The 21,285-nt window shown below is 39.9% G+C and overlaps 1 protein-coding gene across 1 annotated transcript; it reads right to left on the reverse strand.

Moving 5' to 3' along the window:
- Positions 1-9,511: 9,511 nt before the first annotated feature.
- On the reverse strand, positions 9,512-17,520 carry tbx18 (T-box transcription factor 18). Its single transcript, XM_036550028.1, has 8 exons — positions 17,093-17,520; positions 15,895-16,075; positions 15,161-15,262; positions 14,718-14,889; positions 14,189-14,356; positions 12,886-12,950; positions 11,312-11,406; positions 9,512-10,475 (listed from the first exon to the last, which is right to left on the reverse strand). Exons 1-8 carry the CDS (start codon positions 17,319-17,321, stop codon positions 9,751-9,753), a joined length of 1,737 nt encoding a protein of 578 aa, XP_036405921.1. The 5' UTR covers positions 17,322-17,520; the 3' UTR covers positions 9,512-9,750.
- Positions 17,521-21,285: the final 3,765 nt, after the last annotated feature.

Consider the following 21,285-nt stretch of genomic DNA (forward strand, 5'->3'; position numbering starts at 1 on the left):
GTGACACTCAAGCGTGACACTTCCCCATTTCCCCTAGTGTCCATTTTGAAGGTTTCACTGGCTCCTTCCAGAAAACTTCAAATCAGTTTCAAGCACCAATTATGTGTAACAGTTCAACGGTAATTCTAACATCAACGACTATTGCTAATTTTTGTCAGAAAATGGCCCTGAACACACTCTAAGCTTTATGTCACCAGAATATCCCTGGGAAAGAGACATGCGAGAGCCAGAGTGGAACACACAATGTAGGCTAGCTTGGGCTCTCTGCAGCGCCGTTCCATGCCGGTACCATGTGACCCGGCTCATCCAATGAAATGCCACGATCCCCCCCCCCCCCCCCCCCCCCGGGCTCTTGGCTCAGTCCTTGTAAAGCGAGTGTCCCTGGAGGCCGACAGTGAACACTGCTGCAATGTGTGGTATGAAACACACCAGGAGGGCCTCGCTCAGCTGCTTCACCGGGTCGTTGACATAGCTGTCATGGGAGAGTTACCGTTAGATTTCTGAGCCTCACAGGGTGGCTGTATAGCTCTTGTTAAAAAAAAAAAAAAAACTAAATAAACCAAATTTTTGGTGTTCGCCCACCCACAGCAGGCAGGACGTCCTCAGGGCTGGAAGGAGTTGAGCCCAGTGACAGAGATGGGGAGATACTCAGACTCCCATGCCACTCAGATTCACGAACATATTAACATTGCGCTACATCAAAGATGTTCATTTTTAGGTATTGAAATGAAGACAAAATTACAGTACACTCCTTGTCTCAGCAAAATTTAAAATTAGCAACAGGCTATGAGCTGGAAAGATGTGTGTATTTCCAGTATTAATATCAAGTGCAGTATTGGCTGTATTGTGAAAATTTTCTACCCAGTTGATCTACAGAGATGGACAATACAAAATTCAAAAACATCTGTAAAATAGAAAGGATATTGTGTATGTCTGATATTAAAATAAATGTACAGCTTCTCTAAAATGGCAATATTTACTAACTCCAACTAATAATTGAAAAATAATGTCTTTTATGCCAAAAGATTATTCTTGTTTTCCTTTTGTGAATGTAACCTATCTTCCCTTTATTCATGTATTTTTTATTTACTGGATGTTTTCATGAAAACATGCAGGTTATATTTGTTGACATGCCAGTGTTTCAGGAATGTTGCTTGTGTTTTGGTATTCCTCAGATTTATGCCTACTTGTCCTTGGGTGTGAACAGGTTCATAGGTCAAAATGTCACTGCAAGTCCACCCACACTTACTGTGAGAACTTTTTTCTCACAGGATTTTACACAGATGTGACTTGTTTCTTGTTTAACATCAAGAACATGTTAATACATGATATGATTCAGATGTTGTTTTCTAGTGTGTTTCCTATTTAGGGTGAACAAGATGTTAAATGTAAAGTGCTAAGAATGTGAGCCCATTGGTTGAGCGTTACTATACAGTTCATAAAACAGGTTATATTGACAGCAGTATAACCTGGATCAGGGCTGTTGCCATAGTGAAATGTTGAGTGATTACTCCCTGCACACACTCAGACCACCACACTATGATTGAGCAGTGCAATACATATCAAATACAGCCCTGAAACCGAGCTAGTAATTCTATATCTATGACAGATTCTCATGAGAGGTGTCGGCATGGATGCATGCGGGATATTTTGTTTCATCGCACTTATGGAAAGCTAGCCTGGCACTTTGCCACTCGTTTGTGGTGTCGGGGGTGTTGAAGTGAGCCCCGCTGACATTTTCATGAAGGGTCATTCACAATAACTGTAAAGTAAGCCGTGTTTGTCACAGAGTTTATTTCTTTCTATGGTTATTTCTCACTTAATGTTTTGTTGTTGTTGTTCAGTCTTAACTCGCTGTCTAACCCAAGGCTACAGCTCCTTTCATGTTTCCTGTAGTCATTCTCTCTCTCTCTCTCTTTCTCTCTCTCTCCCCCCCCCTCTCTCTCTCCCCCCCTCTCTCTCTCTCTCTCTCTCTCTCTCTCTCTCTCTCGGCATTACATATGCAGTGTCACTGCAGGCCAGCAGGGGACAGCATGCCCAGGTCATAAATCACCTTCTGCAGCCGCTGGTAAGGTGTTAGAAATCACAGGTCTTCTCCCTGATACATAAAGCTGTAAAGTGAGACCAGCAGAAAATCACCACCACTGACACGCCTCTTATCAGCATTCATGGGATTGAACCAGGGTGGTAAAAAGCTGGTCAACCAGATGAGAATGTAATTGTGAAAGAGTAATAATAATAATAATCATACAGATTATTCCAGGAATGGATATTTATAGCCAGTGCCTTTGATTCACTGAGAAATGTTCTTCAAGGTGTGAAAACATTAAGCAGGCCTATGTGTGTTTTTTACAGCTTTGTATTATGCTACATATTGCTGAGACAAAGGCCTGGATTCAATCAACATTAGCCAATAATTTTGACTCACAATGAAAGCAAGTGTTTTCTAATAGAGTTCAGAGAGTTCAGCAATCACCAAAATTAATGATGAGAATTATTTGCTAACACTTGCATTTTTTCACTACCCAAAATTAATGGCAATACTGATTGAATCCAGGCCTAAATGTCAATGTTTGCATCACAGCAAACGATCAATCATCTTTGTATTGTCATGTAACGGTACACTCGGTATTTTAGACCCAGATGCCATTTGATATTTGATAATGTAGCTACCAAAAAAGGCAATGTCAGCATCGTCATTTCCACTCCCATATCAAAACAACAGCACTCTGTGCTTGTCAAAGAGACTTCTGTCATAGCGAAGAAATTAACAAGTCACGTGTAGTGGCTATGAAACTGCTTTCAACCCCCACAGCTTTTCATGCTAAACCATTTTTACTCCCCTGCAATGTCCTAGGAAAAACACTCACGTCATGATCACATGATTTACCACCATGGATTCTGATGACTTTGTGCGTATACCCAGGCTGGATCACATAAACTGCCCTGTTTTTTCAATTAAATTTACATTTACAGTCACTTGGCAGGCGCTCTGATCCAGAGTTGCAAAAGGTGCAAAAGTACGTATAATAAGACTGCAGGAACAGCAGTTTTAGTTAGTCATCTTGCCGTGCAGCAGTAGTGTTCCAGTTCAGCTATTTGCGTTCCTTGAGTGTGATCTCCTCTGGCTCACACGGGTCATGTGGCCTGTCTGGCTCAAACCCTCGGCCGTTCTTATCACCTGACAGGCCGGGGCCCCTCTGTAGCCCTCGCACACCCGGCTCCAGGGCGAACATATGTCCTTCCCTCACCCCTACACCTCCCGGTGATCTTGTCTCTTCAGGAGGGATCAGGGCCACCACCAGCGAGCCCCCTCTGCTTTCGGGAGCATTGTTATCTCCCCCCCGCCACCCCCCGGGGCAGAAATAGTGATCATGTCTGCCATTTCATCGGCTCTTTGCACTTCTCACTTCTATTAAGATTGATGGCGGGGCTGAGCTATAAATGACTACACTAAGTCTCGCCAGTGCCGATTCAAGGCTATCCTGTGTTACCCCCTCCTCTGGACGCAGCCGCTAATGGGAATGGCAACTCTGCTGCGTGCGAAAGAAAATAACTCAAGCGCTGTCTGGAGGTTCGAAAGTTCAAAAGTATATCATGTTAGGTCCTCTTGCACCCCACTGGATGCATCTGAGTGTGCTAAGTGACATCAAGTACGGGCACAGAAGTGATAGTAAAAGGTGGTTTGAACGTGTGCAGTGCCGTAAGCAATTCAATCAACTGTATGCTTATTAGTTTGCTATGGCGTGGGCTAATCAGTTTAATAATGAAGATTTCAAAAGCGGTTCACATGCAATCTAACTTAAACGCTCCTGATGATCCTCCACCACGCATTAGTGTGCTGTTGTCATTTCTTACAAAAAAATGTTGTGACATTTACTGTTGCAGAAAAAATGACTTTCTTAAATTTGTTAGTCACAGGTAAGGACAAAGAAAATTGCAGTTTGACTGAATAGATGCCAACTCCCTATTTATTGATTTCTTTTCAAGATTATCAAGATTAGTTTAGTAATGGGAGATTTTACTCCCCTATCAACACCAAATAACAAAACTAGCTGTTACAGCACACATACATTTGGGTTGAACCAAGAGTGCTCACACAAGCGAAGGAGATGGCACCAAGACCACGTTTGTAATTTGCAGTTGGATTTGATTTGATCCATGCCAAAACCTTTTTATTAAGCTGCTCACAAATCATAATCAAAGTACATTTATAGACGGTATCTTTCTCTCTGCCTTGGCCTGACACCCTTGGTCTTCATCAAACAGCCCCGCAAGAGCTGTCTTTCATCCCTTTGGTGCAGTTTATGGGGACTCTGAACATCACGTCCTGGATAGAGTGTGTAATTTACGTCTGCACCGCAAGGTTTGATCATCAGCATTTGGGCCACTACCATTTGTTTACGTGGAAAAATTATTGGAAAATATTGTGTCATAATCGTTTTTTAAGGCGAAGCCATAGATCAAAGTTCAGAGCTGCCAAATATAAAACTTTCAAAACAAGCTCTTGAGTGGCCATTAATCACTGGGGCTGGGGGATTTGATGACAAAGATTAAACGGCTGTAAAGGACACCACTGAGCATCAGATTCTTGCAACTGTCATCAAATACCCTGTCGACCATTAACGGGTCACGAAGACTGTCCCCGGTCCCCGCTGTCCCCGTCCCTGTCCCCTTGCTCAGCCAATCACTTCTTGCACAGGTGCTTCTTCAAGAGCACTCAAATGAGAAGTGTTGTCATTCCATCAGCTTACTGGCATGCAGTAGCTGGAATTACAGATGCTTTTTTTTGTCCTCAAACAAATGAGACAGGGTGTTCCTGCTAAACACCCTCAGTTTATAAGCGGGTTTTTGTGATAATTTAATATTTGAATGCCCATTCCATCACAACTATATTTATATTAGTTCCTGCTTAACAAGGACATTTTTTTCTCTCTGCTTTTAATCAATCATGGTACCTCTGGAGAGAAAAAAATACATGAAATTGACAACATCTCCTATAATTCTGTTTGTTTGTGAATAATATTCTACTACTCTCTTGAAACAACCTACCCCAGTGCAGAGCTATTCTGTCTCATGGGATACGTAGTTTTTATTGGCCAATACACAGTGCACCCCCACACACCAGTAAACTATGTTCAGAGTGTGCCCTGTTGCACAATGCACTCCGAGGAGAGTGGCGATATTATGTGAACCGTGCATTTGAAAACATCAGCATCTGTGTACGGATTACATTCTAACCATCAGAATAATGAATGGCCTCTGAATATACATCATGGGTGCCAACAACAAACATGGGTGCCAGCAGAAATAGTAAAAAATCTGCTTTTTGGCAAACCATGCACTGAAACTAAACAAGGAAAATACTGCAGTTTGTCTACCAATAATGAAGGTGTCACATTAGATAACCTCGACGAAGGCCTCACCAGCACGAGACATCGAACGTTCAGTCCTGCAGGGCTATGTTGCACAGTCATAGGACTAAAAGTCAAATTCAGTATTATAGCGGTCCTATTTAAAGTTAAAAATGCCCATTAATGATACATTCAGGTTGCTGCCATCCAGAAGGAATAAATACAGGATACATGGCAGTTAACTGTAGTAAATGCTAACCATGCAATTAGAAGCCATTTTCAGTTCAATAAGTGCCATTATGTCTCGTAAAGCCACAGGGGATGTTGAGCTGAATAAATCAGAAATCATTCCAGACCATGCCTCCTCAGATGTGGATTTGACTTAAAAATGTAAATCAGTTTAAAAACTAACATTCATAACCATCAGAGCATTTGGCAATCTCTCCCTAACCATAATAGCTGTGTTTTTCTTTGACTATAAAGTATAAATACATTATTTATAAGATGAATTCATTCAAGTAGCGTGACATCCAGTATATTATGGTTTTCCTTGTTGTTGTTACTGTTTGTTAGTTTGTTTTTTTAGCGTTCTTTCCTCTCTAACCAGAAAATACACTTTTTACATTTAATTATCAACCATTGACAAAAATAACTTTGCCTTAAATCCATATAGCTATGTACTTATCATTTGTCATTACTATTACGAACCTTGGAGGGATAGTATAATCAACTGATCAAATCTCAATTAGAAATCTCCACACTCGACAAATTAAGGAATATATTATTTGATAATTGGGACTGTGGCTTGCAGAGAAATGGGACAAGGTTCACGACCGGCACTTGCTAGGTGCCAATCAGCTGGCTGTGTTCACACACTCGGTGGAGTGGATTAGCTCAAAAACTAAACTTAGCCCAGTAAATGTGAATGCGCTGCTTGACAGCTCATGACCAACACTGGCCCACAGCTGACTTCTTCAGCGATGCATTTGCCTCATGAGTGACAAAAGATTCCTCTACTATTTAAATATGGCGCTATGAAAACGGAAAACTAAAAAATAGTCTTCTCTGTATGTTACATATTTAATATGTATATGTATATATATATATATATATATATATATATATATACACACTAATTAGATATGATTCTAGATATACTGTTAGATTTATAGCGTATATAGTATATAGTATTTTTAAGAATTTTCTCAAGCCCTGTGGTCAGTGTAGCTGACAGGACGAGTTTGCTCTCAGACGCACATGTGGTAGGCATGCGGCTGGCTCAGATACCATTTCCAGACCGCTCCGGCCTTCTTCAGCCATTACAATCCTGCGCCCAGGCCCTGACTGATTCATCAAGCTGATAGCGTGACAGCCTCTCACAGTCCGTGCCAAAAGTCTCACCTCCGCACCTGGTAGCATGCAAGTGTTAATTTCCCAGATTTGCTGATAATGACTGGCACATCATCCATGCGTGGCTTGGGAGGGGTCCGACTCCCCCCCTTTCCAGGGCCTGGCAGGGGTCCCGTCACCTGTCAGTCAGCTACTGCAAGCCAATCATTCCTGTGTTCCAAAATAAAAAATCCCCTCCCCCCCCCACCCTCCTTCCCCTCTTGCCATCAGAATCTGCATGTGCTCAACATTTGTCAAAGGCTTCACCTTCAATATGACAAGAGGGCTTTCTGGAGCTGCTCTGCTGGACCTCAAAGCACAGGGGAAAAGATCCACTGCACTTGCTCCCGCGGAGAGTCATTAACTAGGCTTACCCAGAGCCGCTCCAGCCAGTCAGCACTGACGTCTTTACTACCTATTCCAGTGAAGCAATCAGCGAGGACAGCTGAACTCAGCTCCACTTGACATTTCACACCAGCGCCCCTTCTTCTTTTCTTCTATTTCTTCTTTAAAGATGTTAATGTTTCTATCTGTTAGCGGAAAAATACATAAAAATATACAAGTTTTAAGGTTGCCCTGAGAGTAACAGTCCAGTCTGTCTTCTCAGACAAGATGCACTGAGATAAACTGGCATGTTTAAACTGTGGGAATATTCAGTGTTTGTGAGGTTAAGGGGGAAAGTTAAATCTTGGAGTACTGAATGTTCTGATTGTTTCCTGAAAATGATCATTTTAATGTGGGCCAGTCCTTCCTGTGTGACTACTTCACTAAAATCATGGCTTAGCACCAGTCTGTTTTAGCTAAGAGCCCTTGTTCAAAGATAAATTTCAGCAAAAGCAAACCCATTTGTACTGCTGTGTGTCTTTCTAAAGAAACAGCTGATTATTTTCAGACATTATGGTGTGGGTTGAGCTGGAGTTTCTTGATATTTTACAGATGTGCATAACTTCTTCTGCAATGAGGTACATGTTAGGTAATTCAATGCATTTGGTTTTCCACACAGAATACAGCACTGTTGTTGATAAATGTGTTATTTACACTTTTATTGCAAGTTAAACTTTGCAGTGACAAAAATTTCATTATTTACTCTCAACACAAACACTGGTAAAGAATTTTACTTTTTTAAAAAAGCTACATTGTACCTTACTGTACATAACTTAAGAAGAAAGACAAACTCACAACATCATGTTCAGAATAAAATGTAAAAAGACTTAAAGGTGAAGGTTGTACATTTAGGCCTATGGCATGATAGTTTATGTTGTACAAATAATGCAAAATGTCTATTTTTCCCCATATAACAATTGTGTGATTAGTTGTTATTTGTGCTCTGGTCTGTGGATAGTCAGAGTATCCTCATAGTGCGATGTGGGTCACGTCTGTCTTTGTGGCTCCGATGGTATTTTTAATCTCTTTGGTATTTATACCATGCTTGTCTTCAGTCAGAGGCTCTCTGGTAGGCCTAGCTGCCTTTCGAGAATCAACAGTCTATTGCCACCACAACACCAGAGTAGCTCAATGACATCTTTCCATGCTAAGGGCCAGTTTTCCCTGGGTTTGTAAAAACAATAAAATTGCATTCCGTTGTAGATAAATGGTGTCTGCTGCACCGCCCCTGTTGTTACCAAGCAACTTTCTCCCTCCTACATGATCATCTAGCTCTATTCCATATCTGTCACGTATTCATTTCTGCCAGAGTGGAAATGCATTCAGCACTCATGGACCAACCCACTGCTCCCCCAACCCCTTGAAAAAAAGGGATTATCTGAGCTATGTATTTGTGGTATGGACACGCAATGCAAAATTCTCATCAAAAATGAACTGCTGCAGGTGAACTTTGGTTTGTCTGAGTCATGCAAAGAGGTTCCAACATCTCAAGGTCTGACTGTTTGATATGAATATTCCCCACACATTCAGAACTCAAGAGTCCACTTAGGCCTCCTTTCAAGCAAGGCTGAGGTTTCAGTCAATACAACTTACTAATTGCAAATTTAAAAACCCACAGTGCCCATGAACGGCACTATCATTCTGAAATTATAAACTAAGTTTATTAATGTGTCATACAGTAAGTGCGTGGGGTCAGTGTCTCTTAGCATTCTTCACAAGCTTAAAATATGGTGTTTACCTCATGATCTTTGATTTGTATACACTATTACAGTGTGAACAACCATGACGTTGTGGCATCTATAATTTAAAAAATGATGCTCAAAATATTAATTGTCAGCAAATTTCTGAAATAGTCCATTGGCTTTAAATGAGGTTTGTTAAAAAAAAAAAAACATGCCAGACAGTCATACCCCCTGGACATATCCTGTAAGTGTAATTATCTCAATCACTTTGTAGATTTTACCATATGAAACAGTTAGTTTGACCCTGTAACTCAACATGGTTTTATTTGCTCATTGAAGCAATCAGTTGACCTTGATATGACACTAACCAAGTGCTTACTGAATACACAGTTGGGGCATGGCTGTACGAGTTCTTGCTGTACAAAAATTATTCAGCTCTGTTATAAGTTTCATTAGAACTGCTAAGGAAACTGATCAAACATTTGCTTTGTGAACGCATCATATCCATACACATCCACCACAGCTTTACACATGCTTCAAAGTTTTTAGCTTGGACATTTCCAATCAGTACCCTTTTTTGACAGTAAGTAATGAAAAAATACACCTTTGTGAATGGATTTTTAAATGGGTTCTCATTTGTTCTCCAGTTCACATTCACACTAGAAATAACTGACATAGCATGCCTTCCCACTGTCCCTTTCACACAAGCCTTGCCTTGGGAATCCCTGCACTGAGCACTATGCAGCTCCAGCTTGTGCCCAGTCCCCTGACAACCACTGAAAGCAGGGCGTCACCAGTCTTTTCAGAAAGCTGACTTTGAAATCGATACTTGAAGTATCACTACAGTCCTTTAACCAAAAAAACAAAAAAAAACAAAACAAAAAACAAAATTAACAACCAAAAGAAAACATACCAACACAACTACAGAGCGGAAACCGTGCTCAAACCATGTGGGCGGAGACTTGAGAGGATGTCGCGCTGGTCAGGCTCCCCAAACCCAAAGTCCTGGAGTCAAAGAGGTTCTGCTGTGCCCCACTGAGCATGTGCAAACCCTCCACAGGAGAGAGCATCTGCCTGTCAGTCATGGTTCCGCTGGGGGAGGAGCCTAGAAAAGTGCCCTGGGAGGAGACGATCTTCTCAGGGCTGGCAGCCAGCCGCGGAGACGTGGAGAAGTTGTATCCATATAAACCGTAGGGGCTGTGAAGCCGGAAGCTGTTGTATGTTCCCTGGTGGCTCTGATTGGCTGAGAAGGCATTTCCGGGCGGACTTGGCATGATGTATTGGAGCTGAGGGGACGGCATGCCTGGTATCTGAATGGGAAGGCCAGTCTGTGGGCAGCTGAAGGCTTCCCCATCGCCGGCCGCCACAGACACGTTGGTCCCGCTGACCCCGACGTAGGAGGCAGTCCGGGGGGTCGGGAAGGCCTCGCTAGAGGGGCTGGCCAACCGGCTGTAGGTCTCGGCGAGGGAGTTTCCGTAACGGTTAAGGGCCAGGCCGGAGCGGCTGCATGCGGTGTACTCTGCCGGGCTGAGGTTGCACAGCTGGCCTCCGTTGGGACCCAGGTGAAAGGCAGGGGAGGAGCAGGGGGACGAGGACAGGAGATGCGTGTGAGCTGACGACACCCCGTTCGAAGCTGACGGCAGGAGCCCATGTGATCCAGGACCTCCTGTAAAAGAGGGACGGACAAACATCTTTACCCTCTGAGCCATCCAAGTCACAGTTACATTACATTTATTCGCTTGGCAGATGCTTTTATCCAAAGCAACTTACAAGTGAGGCAGAGTACAACACAAGAAAAAAGCCATATAAGGAGTCAACAATATCAGAAGTTAACTTTGGGACACAAGTATGCATGTGAAATTACACAAAACACAACTAAAAAGCATTTAGACACTCTCGCTGTTTGTGAATATATGCTAGGTATTGTAATATGTAGCTGATTGCATCTTGAAAAAGAAAGTAAATGTAATACTGAGACAGCCCTGATAGTGGTATAACATTTTATGATTCACAAACAACTTAAATGGCCGGCTAGTACTGGAGGAGGCTCTTTAGTGTGAATTATCCTGACAGGAAAGCTGACACCAAAGCCTAGCCTGCAGTTATGTAAGCCAGAGTCCTAGATGTTTTCTGTGTCAGGGCGGAAGTGACGCACTTTGAACCTCTAAGTATACCAGGCATGAGCGGCACAGCTTTAACACCAGTTTGTAAATGTGTTTTAACTATCCAGTCACTATTCACGATGGAGATCTTTTTCAATGAGGTCATATCAAAAACAGTACAAATATTCAATCTTTCAGCCTAATACTGTGCAACAATTACCTTATGATTTTTACTTCTTGGTTGGACAGCTGCACATTTCAAATGGAAGCACACAACTTAAGTCTATCAGCCAAATCAAATTACTTGGTGTCACCTTGTGCTGTCATCACGTGTGTCCCCATCAACGTTCAAAGCTGTTTCGTTTGAGAGAACAGTTAATCTCGAGCAGTGCAACCGTACCTTGCTTAGCCATTCCAGGGATGTCTTCAAATGTCAACGTTCTTAGAGAGGGTCTCCAGAATGCATAGGACTCCACTAAAGCTTCCAGTCCCATTCTATAAAAAAATGAACATACACAGTTATTTTTCTGGTGAGTGGCAGCCATAAATTGGTTATGAGTCATTGTAACTGTTTTGAAAAATACATTATATTATATTATGTTATATTATATTATATTATATATGGTCATTTCAGGAGGTTAAATCACAGATATTAAAATGACTAATGTTCCATAAACATTTTCCATTCACAGTATACACTGAAAAAAACATATTTTCTTGTATTGTAAGTGGGGGTAGTATTCTATTTATTAATGCAGAGACTTGTTTGGGTCAGGGGCCAGGAACATGAGCAGGCATCCTGTTGGCTTGTCACAGAAACAGAAGCATGCACACTCACACTTGTTCATGGCTCTCAGTGTAGAAAGCGTTTGATGACCACCTGACTACGACCATAATCAACCAAATCAAGCACGCCTGACAGCTGCATAGAAAATGGCAGTAAAGGTCAGGTAATGAATAACATAAAATTTGGGCTCGATTTGTGACTGCCAACATTCTGTTCTGATATAATTGCTTTCACACTGCCTTTATGGAGGGATCATAGCCATTTTGCAGGAAGCCATAATAAAATATTTATTAGGTGGACTTGGGCAGGGAAAAAAATCACCTTCTTTTTCTCCAGTAATGGGAGCTTTTTTGCTTCTAGTTAGCATGGAGATAAAAGTCGCCTCCTGGAGGGGTGTAGCCAAGGCGATAATTTATACAAGATGCCTTGAATGTTTCCTTCTTTTTTATCACCAACCTCGCTTGTGCTATCAAATGGTGTAGTTTATTTAGCAAACTGGTTAAGTTTTCCTGTAATATTTAAAGGGGAATTTTTTGTACCTTCCTGAGTTAAACTTTTATAGGGTCAAACGTGAGGGCCTTTCTGGGGTATGAAACCCTATTCTACACCACATAAATTCTCCAGAGTCCCCAGGGAGGCTTATTCTAAACCAACTCTAATGATTTCAGTAAAATTACCTAGGGGAGCAACAATTTTGGGATAGTAATGATTTTATTATGGTGCTGTTTTTATTTCTTATTTCTATTTATTTTCTCTTGGTTCGCTTGAATCTGTTTGTGCATGTGACCAGAGCAGAGAGTTTAGTCTGGTCCAGACTTTCCAAGAAATGCTCTCTTCCTTCACAAAAATCTCCATGCTGAAAGATCTTCATTCTTGGCCAAGTATGGAACAAGCATAGCTTTTATTAAAAATGTGAATAATGGAGAAGTACCTCCAAAAGCAAACATCCTTCGTTTCAGAAACACTGGATTTATATTTCTAAAACTTGACTAAAATAAGGAATTTAGAACAAGACTCATCTGCACAGATGAAGCCTGCATGTGATTACATTTCTTTCTGTCTGAACGGCATTAGAAAAGGCTTGAAAAGAGCAGTCTACATCGCCAAACAAGCAAAGCTGTTTTTTTCCTCTCTTTTAAGAAAGATACAAATGAATTGAACTTCATATGGAAACTCCTTCAACTCACCTATTTCTTCCAGAGTCTCGAAATCCTTTTGCAAATGGATTTCGGTCTATTTTTAATCTTGTGATCTGCAGATAAAAAAACAAACATTTTTTAGTACTTGGAGACAAACATTCCTCCTAAACATATAATTGAAAAAACACTCAACATATCCTGTAAGAGTGTGGCCTTTCTGAATATTTTGTATTACACATGTCTAATATCTTATTGCAGTAAAGATCATTCTTTGAAATATGGTTTAAAATTTTTAAAAATTTCAAATAAATACCATACATTCAAAAATGACCCAATATACTACATTGACATTTCATAGATTATTTTACATAACTCTAAGGCAGTCATTATTTATCCTTGTGAAGATATAATCAATATATCCAAAAAGCCAGCAATGACAAAGTGTTGGAAAACAGCAAAAAATTGAAACACTTTCCTCTAGATTAAATCTAAATGCAATTCCCTTTGCATATAATTTCAAACAAGTTAAGAGTTAAGTGTTTAATTTCTTTGTCATTTTAACACTGTGATCTTGCTATTGCTAAAGTGAGGAAAAATGTTTACTTTCGTCAAAGTTCATTCCGAGGTTCTTTGAGACTGGATCGAACCAAGCCCTTGGACATAACTGCATTTTGAACTACGGGACACCAAAATGCGCCATCGCTTTTCCCAGGGGAGGCGTGTAAGACGTCAGATTTTACTAAAGAAGAAGATCTCATAGGATGTGTGACGCATATTAACGGAGACAGTTAAATGATTCCAACGCTGCCAAAACTTGTCGGCAGCTATCAGTGTCAATAGTGAACCTGACTCATAGCCCACCACCAAAACAACACGTAAATGTGCGTGCAAGTGTGAAAAAGTAATGGGTAATAGTCGGAGGACGTTTTTTTTTCGCCTAAACAGCGCTATAAATGTGAAACGTTACAACAGTGTTAAACCCCGAGCGTCACGAATCAGCTGATTTAATTGAAGGTCTCCACGTCCATGGACTGAATTCAATCATCCGGAGGTTTGTCCTTCGTATTAAATTACAAACCCAAGTAAGTGTTCCTCGCTTTTGTTGCTTTAACGGCATCATGGGTTTTGCGGTTGTTGATATTAGCAGGGAAAAAAACTTTTCTGTAAAGCCAAAGTTTGTGTTCGCTTTCCCTGCGTGTATTTGGAGGGAGCGTTCAGACACAGCGCCGTAAACTGTTCTGGATGCTGTTGAGGCCTGCTGTTGTTGTATTCCAGTTGAAGGCATGTTTACTTCAGAGGGGCGTCATGTAATTGAGTGAACGTGCATTATTCGCAGTTATTAGAAAGTTACCTGTTGATTCTGGTATGCTGTGACGGTAGTAAAAACGGTTTCTGGAAAGGAGAAAGCCTTTACTCCGTCTCCGACTGGGATGGCCTTCACGGGAGAGAGGTCCTCCCCGCACTCTTTTCGGATAATATGCACCCTTGGCTGGTACTTGTGCATAGAATGTAGAATTATCTGGAGAAAAAAAACATTTGATTGGACCTTATTTTGAGAAGAGTTAACCGCAAACAGTCAAGCAGCCACTGTTGTCACGTAAATAACCCGCACATGATTATTCCTATAGCCTACGGCCTGATCACGCATAATTATCCTTCAAGATATTCTTCGGTTTCTTCTTTTTTTAATTATAGTCTGTGCAATGCGAAATTGTATTCAGTATAATCCATTATACTCTGACTGTCACTGTCATAATATTTGCTGTGTAAAGGGGGTAAGTTGTAACGCCGCCATCTTACTGCAATGTCAATGCATGATCAATATCAAGTATGTATGCCAATAACGCGTGTTGGTTATGAAGAGGAAATGATGCACTTACGTGCCCTTGGTCGTCCAGCTCGTTGTTGGTGAGCTTCAGTTTGTCGAAACTTATGACCTGTCGCATCCACGTTTCTCCAGAGGCTGGGGAATCGGGGTGGATGTAGACTCTCGGTGGTACAGGGGAGTCTGCGTTTCCAGCGACCATCCACTTCGAACTGTGGTACACGTATCTTTGAAAGCAAATGAATGTAAATTGAAGTGAAATAATGTAAAATGTTAACACATCTGTCACAAATAATTTAGCAGGCAACATTTCTGCCGTTTAAAGTGCTGAAAGGATAAATTTGCGTAATTTCATCATATTATCCAGAAATCGATAAATATGATTACCTGTTTTACTGCAAAAAGAACTTAAAAACCAAGCCACCAATGTAACTACAAAATTAAGACCTGCAAAATAAATGCAGACTGTGCAGTTTTTATACTGTTTCTGTAATTCACCTGTAACGTTTGTTGTCGACGGGGATGATGTCCATTGCGATATAATACTGCTGATGAGGATCTAAACCAGATATCTTCACGCGCATCGCAGGGAACATCCGCCTGTCACGGACAAAGAACTGTATATGTTACACCTGCTTTGGTAATAAGCTATAGACATCGAGCAGCGGATACTCACATTTTCCGGTTTTATTGTCAATATTATTGATATCCTTATCCTTATCCTCATTACATGAAATTGATGAGAAGCACAACCTCCGCCGGGCTATCTTGATTCGTTATCAAAATCATAAAAAGACGAAATACAAATTTCGAATCCAAAATTCTAAGTTGAAATGAAGCATTCCCTCTAATTCGGATGCAATCGATTGACGTTATCATTAATTGGATAATTTCATAAGCGATTTAAAAAGTGGAAGTACGTTATTAATATTGCTGCTGCTAATAATAATATTAATAATATCGAAAAATAAGACTATTTAGATCCACTACACCAAACAAAAGTATGCTACGAACTGTAAGGAGAAGACGTATAGAAATATGTATATTTATCGCATCTGTTGAAATAACGTCTAGGCTATCCTTGACGTTTTCCTTTCTGTACCCACTGAATAATGTAATGAGATATAACTGCATAGTGGAATGCAACATAAAGAACCAGAACTGTTTAAAAAACGTAGGCCACACCCTAACGAAACACTTAAAAATAATTAATTGTGTGAACTTTGGCCTACCTTCCAGCTTTAGTGATGATCATCTCTGTGCCGATTTCGTGGAATCGTTTCCACAAGTCTGATCCCTGAAGGTCCACGCGCATCTCTTCTGCAGGCCCCGACCCCGGCTGAGAGGCAATGAGAGGAGCTGCCGACTGAGAGGAAGGCCGAGGGCTTTCCAACAACACGTCGTCACAGTCTGCTGTTGAGTGTAATGGAGACAGTGATTATTATTATTATTATCATTATTATTATTATTATTATTATTATTATCATTATTAACATAACCAAATAGTTACTGCATCATTCACGCTAATTTTAAGCAATATGATAAAAGAACCGATGCTCAAATGAACATATTTTAGCCCATATACATAAACAATAGATTGCCAGCTTAGCTATTTCCTACAAAGTCTAATACTTTATGGTCAGTTCATTCATCACTGAGTATTTTTGAAATTCCAAGAGACAGGGGTCAAAGGGCAAATAGACTCAACTAACTCAATGACAGATTACACCCTGAAAAATGAGCACAGCAATATTAGTGAGTACTAGCCTCCTATGGGTTATAGTTAATATTTTGTATATCAGGGAAGAGACACATATTTTATCATGTGTTTCAATAAAGCCAGGGACCCTGAATTCTTGAGCAGGTTATGACTGACTGCCCCTAATTTATTCATATATTTCACCAGTCAGGGGCTTTTGTAACCTATTTATAAAAAATAATATGACCATTTTTGAAGTTATTTATAATGACCCGTAAATTACTAGTATTAATAGAATAACGACGCTAATTAATGTTTCAGCCATTTAATTTATCAAGATCTTACTTATATGACGTTTATTAGTCCAATAAATAACTGTGTTGACTTACGGCTACGATGTAATGGACCATATCCAGATATCATTTTATTTTAAACTATGAGAATGCCAGTCAGAATGCCAGAGTGAAAGTGGTAGTAGCAGTAATACACTTTTAGTAGTAGACTGGTGCATTTTTCCATTTTTTTGTAGAGCACACCAAAACTGACGAATATTTGTCACATTGGAATTGTAAAACAGAGAAATAGAAGGTTGTATGATCAAATTAATTCTTGCGATTATGTTAAAGAGTGTTACTTTCAGTATTAAGCTAAATCATTACCAAAGCGATTTAACGAATGGACGAGTTAAAAGATTGTGAGAGTTTTAATGTAACATGTTGTACTTTACTTACGGGATCCTTCACTCGCACATTCTATCTCGCAACTTCGGTTGCTGGCGCAAGTCCTGTCCGCCCTGTGCCTCGGACTCTCATTTTGATTCGATAATTCAGTGACCTCCTCGAAGCAGTTTTCACCATCCTCTTCCAACTTTCTCTTCTTTTCCGCCCCAATGAGGGCTTCCACTGAAAATGCGTGAGCCTTCAAGCTCATTGTACACGGCGATCTCCTTTTTTCTGCCATACCACGATCCAGAAAGCGCAGGGAATCGTCAGGTTAACAAAAAAAGTTCACTTAAAGTGCATCCACTGGAATTGTTAGTTCTTCACAGCTCTTGTTGAGAGACCCCACTTTGCGCGCTACTGGTCACTGAAGACTGACATTGGTGTGCAGACGCTCTATGGGCTAAAAGAAGAGTCCAACTATTTAAAATTGTTGCCTGGATCTGTCGGCACTTGCAGACGGAGAGGCAGTGGATAGGATTTGTTAAAGTGTCAATAACCAGGAACCAGGAGGGTGGGCAATAACATGCCAATCAGCGCGTAGTTCGGCCAATAGGAAAGCTCGGTTTCTCCCCCCTCGCGGTGACCGTGCTGCCATATTTGGTAAAGTGGGCTTGGTGAATGAATCATCGCTACAGTGCTGAGCTGCAGTCATTCTTAAACATTGCGATCATTTTCACACCATGGCTTCAAATGCTTTGCATATTTACTCATTACCTCCCGGATAGCTTGCACCAATGGTAAATCGTATATTGCATTTTATCAATGTTTTTATCTTGTCTGCATATCTCTGTGGATGAAAATGCCTATACGTTTATCTAATCAGCAACAAGTGAAATCAAGCATGCAAGCTTTTCAGTGCCCCTTCCAATAAGTACGTACATAGATTCTAAGACTATCACCCGTGTTGGGAATTAAATAATGTGCAAGTAAACGAAAGTAAATCTATTTCATATATCGTTTAGACGAGATATTTAACTGAGATAGGGTGATGAATTGGTAAATGTCTTACTTTTGACATTACCCGACAGGCTGTGAAAGAAAGTACTTTATTTTCGGATGTAATGAATGGTGAGATGTATATCGGATGAAATGTAATATATTACACTTCAAGAGGCACTTTGAAATTTCCCTTGCCATTTAAAATGTGTAAATTATCCTATGTGCATTTCCAATGGCCGTGTCAGTTACATCCTACAGTAGGCTATATGTGCGCGCGAACATATGCAGTTGGCCTATAAATAAACATGAACGCTACAAATCTGAGTATTAGTTTTCGTTCCCCCTCTTGCTGTTTTCAGTCAAAGGAAACAATGTTAACGCGCGATCATATAATATTTTCTAGTTAACATTTGTAGATAATTTAACATTGTATAAATTACAGCGTCGTATTTATAAATATTGTCGACATATTTGTTACATAAAGCAAGTATAGTTAAATCGTATAGATTTTATCGTAATTTTGCCTGAGTGCGTCATATTTCATTGAAATGTACACGATGTAAACAACTGAAATTTACCCACGTAGTACATTAATTGGGCAATTTGTGTGTGCGGGTGTTCTGTTTCTTCTCGGAAAATCTAATGAAATTATTTTCCAATCGCAAGTAGGTTATACATTTTTAAAAAGGAGAAATATGTGCCTTTAATATCAATTATAAAAACGCGTTGAAAATCAAAATATTAAAATATTCCTCTGGTTCTGCACGTGGTCTAAGTAAAGTCTAAGTAATCTTAAGGTGTAAGAGTACTTTTTTTTCCAGCGTCTTTGGGTTTCGAAAAACGGTGGTAGCAAAACACTTGTGTGTACAGTTATGTACATTTTAGGAATCTTCTAAATTTCTATATATTTATGAATCCCTGAATAAATTGTGTGACCCAGGACCGTTTGGGTGTCAGAATGTTAGATCTTTATTTCACTTTTTCTTACATAAGTCTATTTTTTAAATTATTCAGTGTTTAGCTTGCAATTCTATGCATCAGATCGTATTAAAATTTTAAATGTGAATTATCGACATTTGTGTCTTAGATCGTCAGGTTATTTAGTGTTTACTTAACACAGATATGCCCATAAAATGAAATGGCATGCGTTACCCTGCTAGTGGTACATGCACAAAGACATGTATGTCTTAGTGGCGTTCATGCGGTTTTGAAAGGTCGTATCCATAACTACACGAATATGGTATAGTATTACGTGTATAACACGATTTTTTTTGGCTTTCAGTAATATTGAAATTTATGTTTTATAGAGCTGAATTAATTATAATCGAAAAATAAATACCCTATACTGATAGAAAATTAGATTTCAGCATTTGTTTCATTAATCAAACGTAGAGATGAAATAGCCTATCATTAATTTCACATCCAAACATACAATGAGAAATGTAATTGGAAGTCGTTAGTCTAATTCTAACTAAATGATAAACTTCATTCCTTACCATCATCACAAGTAACTTTACTTCATTCCTTACCATCATCACAAGTAATTTACTAATCCTTGAAACAAGTAGTTATGATTTCTAATCGAGAAAGCCATAATATCGGCTGGAAGGATACTTGCTAAATGTTCGTTTGTGCGTATCCTTTTTGGTGTATTTAAGTGTATGCTTTTCTCGTGCGCTGGTGTGAGGAATACGGCTGTAGGTGTATTGGGCTACAGTGTGACTTGCACGCATCACAGTAGTCCGAGGCATGATTCAAACTTAAAGGCACCGAAGTCTGCTGAGTTGGGCCTTTAAAAGAATACTTTCGCGCTCAACTCTCCGGTGGATTAACGTGAATTGCAGTGATTTTTATGTGTTGTGTACACGATGTCGTCTTAGTTGACAGTGAAAATAAAATACATAAAGCTATTATTTTGGTCACTGATAAGTAAACTATAAGCATAAAAATATCACACTTGCCTCGTGGAGAATTGACTACAATTTTAGATTTATTTTGCAGCTCTCATTTGAATATTTTCACCTTCAAGACTTCTTATTGATCCGGAAGAATATGCCAGGCTACACTGAAGTCACTGAGAGATTACATTTGTATGCTTCCTTGTGAAATCCCAATTGTCCAGAGAATCTGTCGTAGAGCATTTGTGCTCAGATAGATGTACCGAGCATCTTTCTTAACGAATGGCATTCCTCATAGTTTATCTTTTTCTTGCAGTGATGCTACCTCCCTTTGCAAAGGGTCACTATGCCATCTGCCGTTGGCAACGGTACTGGAGTCCCTGCCATTACAAAAGAATGGATGTTCTAAAGAGGAGGCATGTACCTCTCTCGCCCTGTCAGACGTTATTCGTCGAGAAATGGGAAACCCCTTTCAGCTTTTTTTAGGGAAAAAGTTGGAAGAATTTCCATTACAGGGCTACCTGGCACGAGTATAACGGCCTTAACAAATCCGAGGGTAAATATTATTTTTCAAACGACGCATTTTACAATATCGATATGAGTTATTGCATTTTGTAAAATCACTATATTATACGTTTTGTTATTTTTACAATATAATCATGCAACTACTGACAGGTACGATTTGTAAAGGTCTAAAATAAATGGTAGCTATACAATTGCAGCACTTTAAGTCTCATATTTTCTATTTTGCCATTTATTACTTGTGGGGCGTGCTGTGAACTTTGCGATCAAAAAGCAAGCTATAATTAATAAGCCAGAACTATTTTATGAAACAGTCAATTGATAATATGCGGTCACTCTAGAGGTCTCTGGGGCATTATGTGTTTTATTATTGTACAAGATATATTATTCCAGTGGAACGTTTAACTTTTACAGACACTTCGACTTGCAGAGGAAGCTGCATTCTTTTGACCGTGTAGGGAAATACAGGATGACTTTTTCCGACTGTCAAAAAAATGCTGCATATGTGTGCATTAGATAGTAACTAGTTCCTTAATCAAAAAATGGAATAACGTCCTCTTTGTTCTCACCTGTCAATTTCTAGATTTAGTTATTGAACTGCTGAAGTCGTTTCGGGCCTAACCAGTGGAAGTCAGGCAACAATCGTGTATGATTTAATTTTGTATAAATTCAATATTTTTACGTTAAAGAAGTTCAGTCTTTTTGCTTTTTTCGTGAAGTTCGAATAACTTTACGACCGCGTGAGCTCCTTATCATAAATAAAATCAGATGTCTTTGTAAACTAAACAACAGAATGGTCCCAGCATGCCCGTATATTACAGCCTGTGTTCGGAGGAAATTTCT

Source organism: Megalops cyprinoides, chromosome 17, assembly GCF_013368585.1.
Source record: "Megalops cyprinoides isolate fMegCyp1 chromosome 17, fMegCyp1.pri, whole genome shotgun sequence".
NCBI lineage: Eukaryota > Metazoa > Chordata > Actinopteri > Elopiformes > Megalopidae > Megalops > Megalops cyprinoides.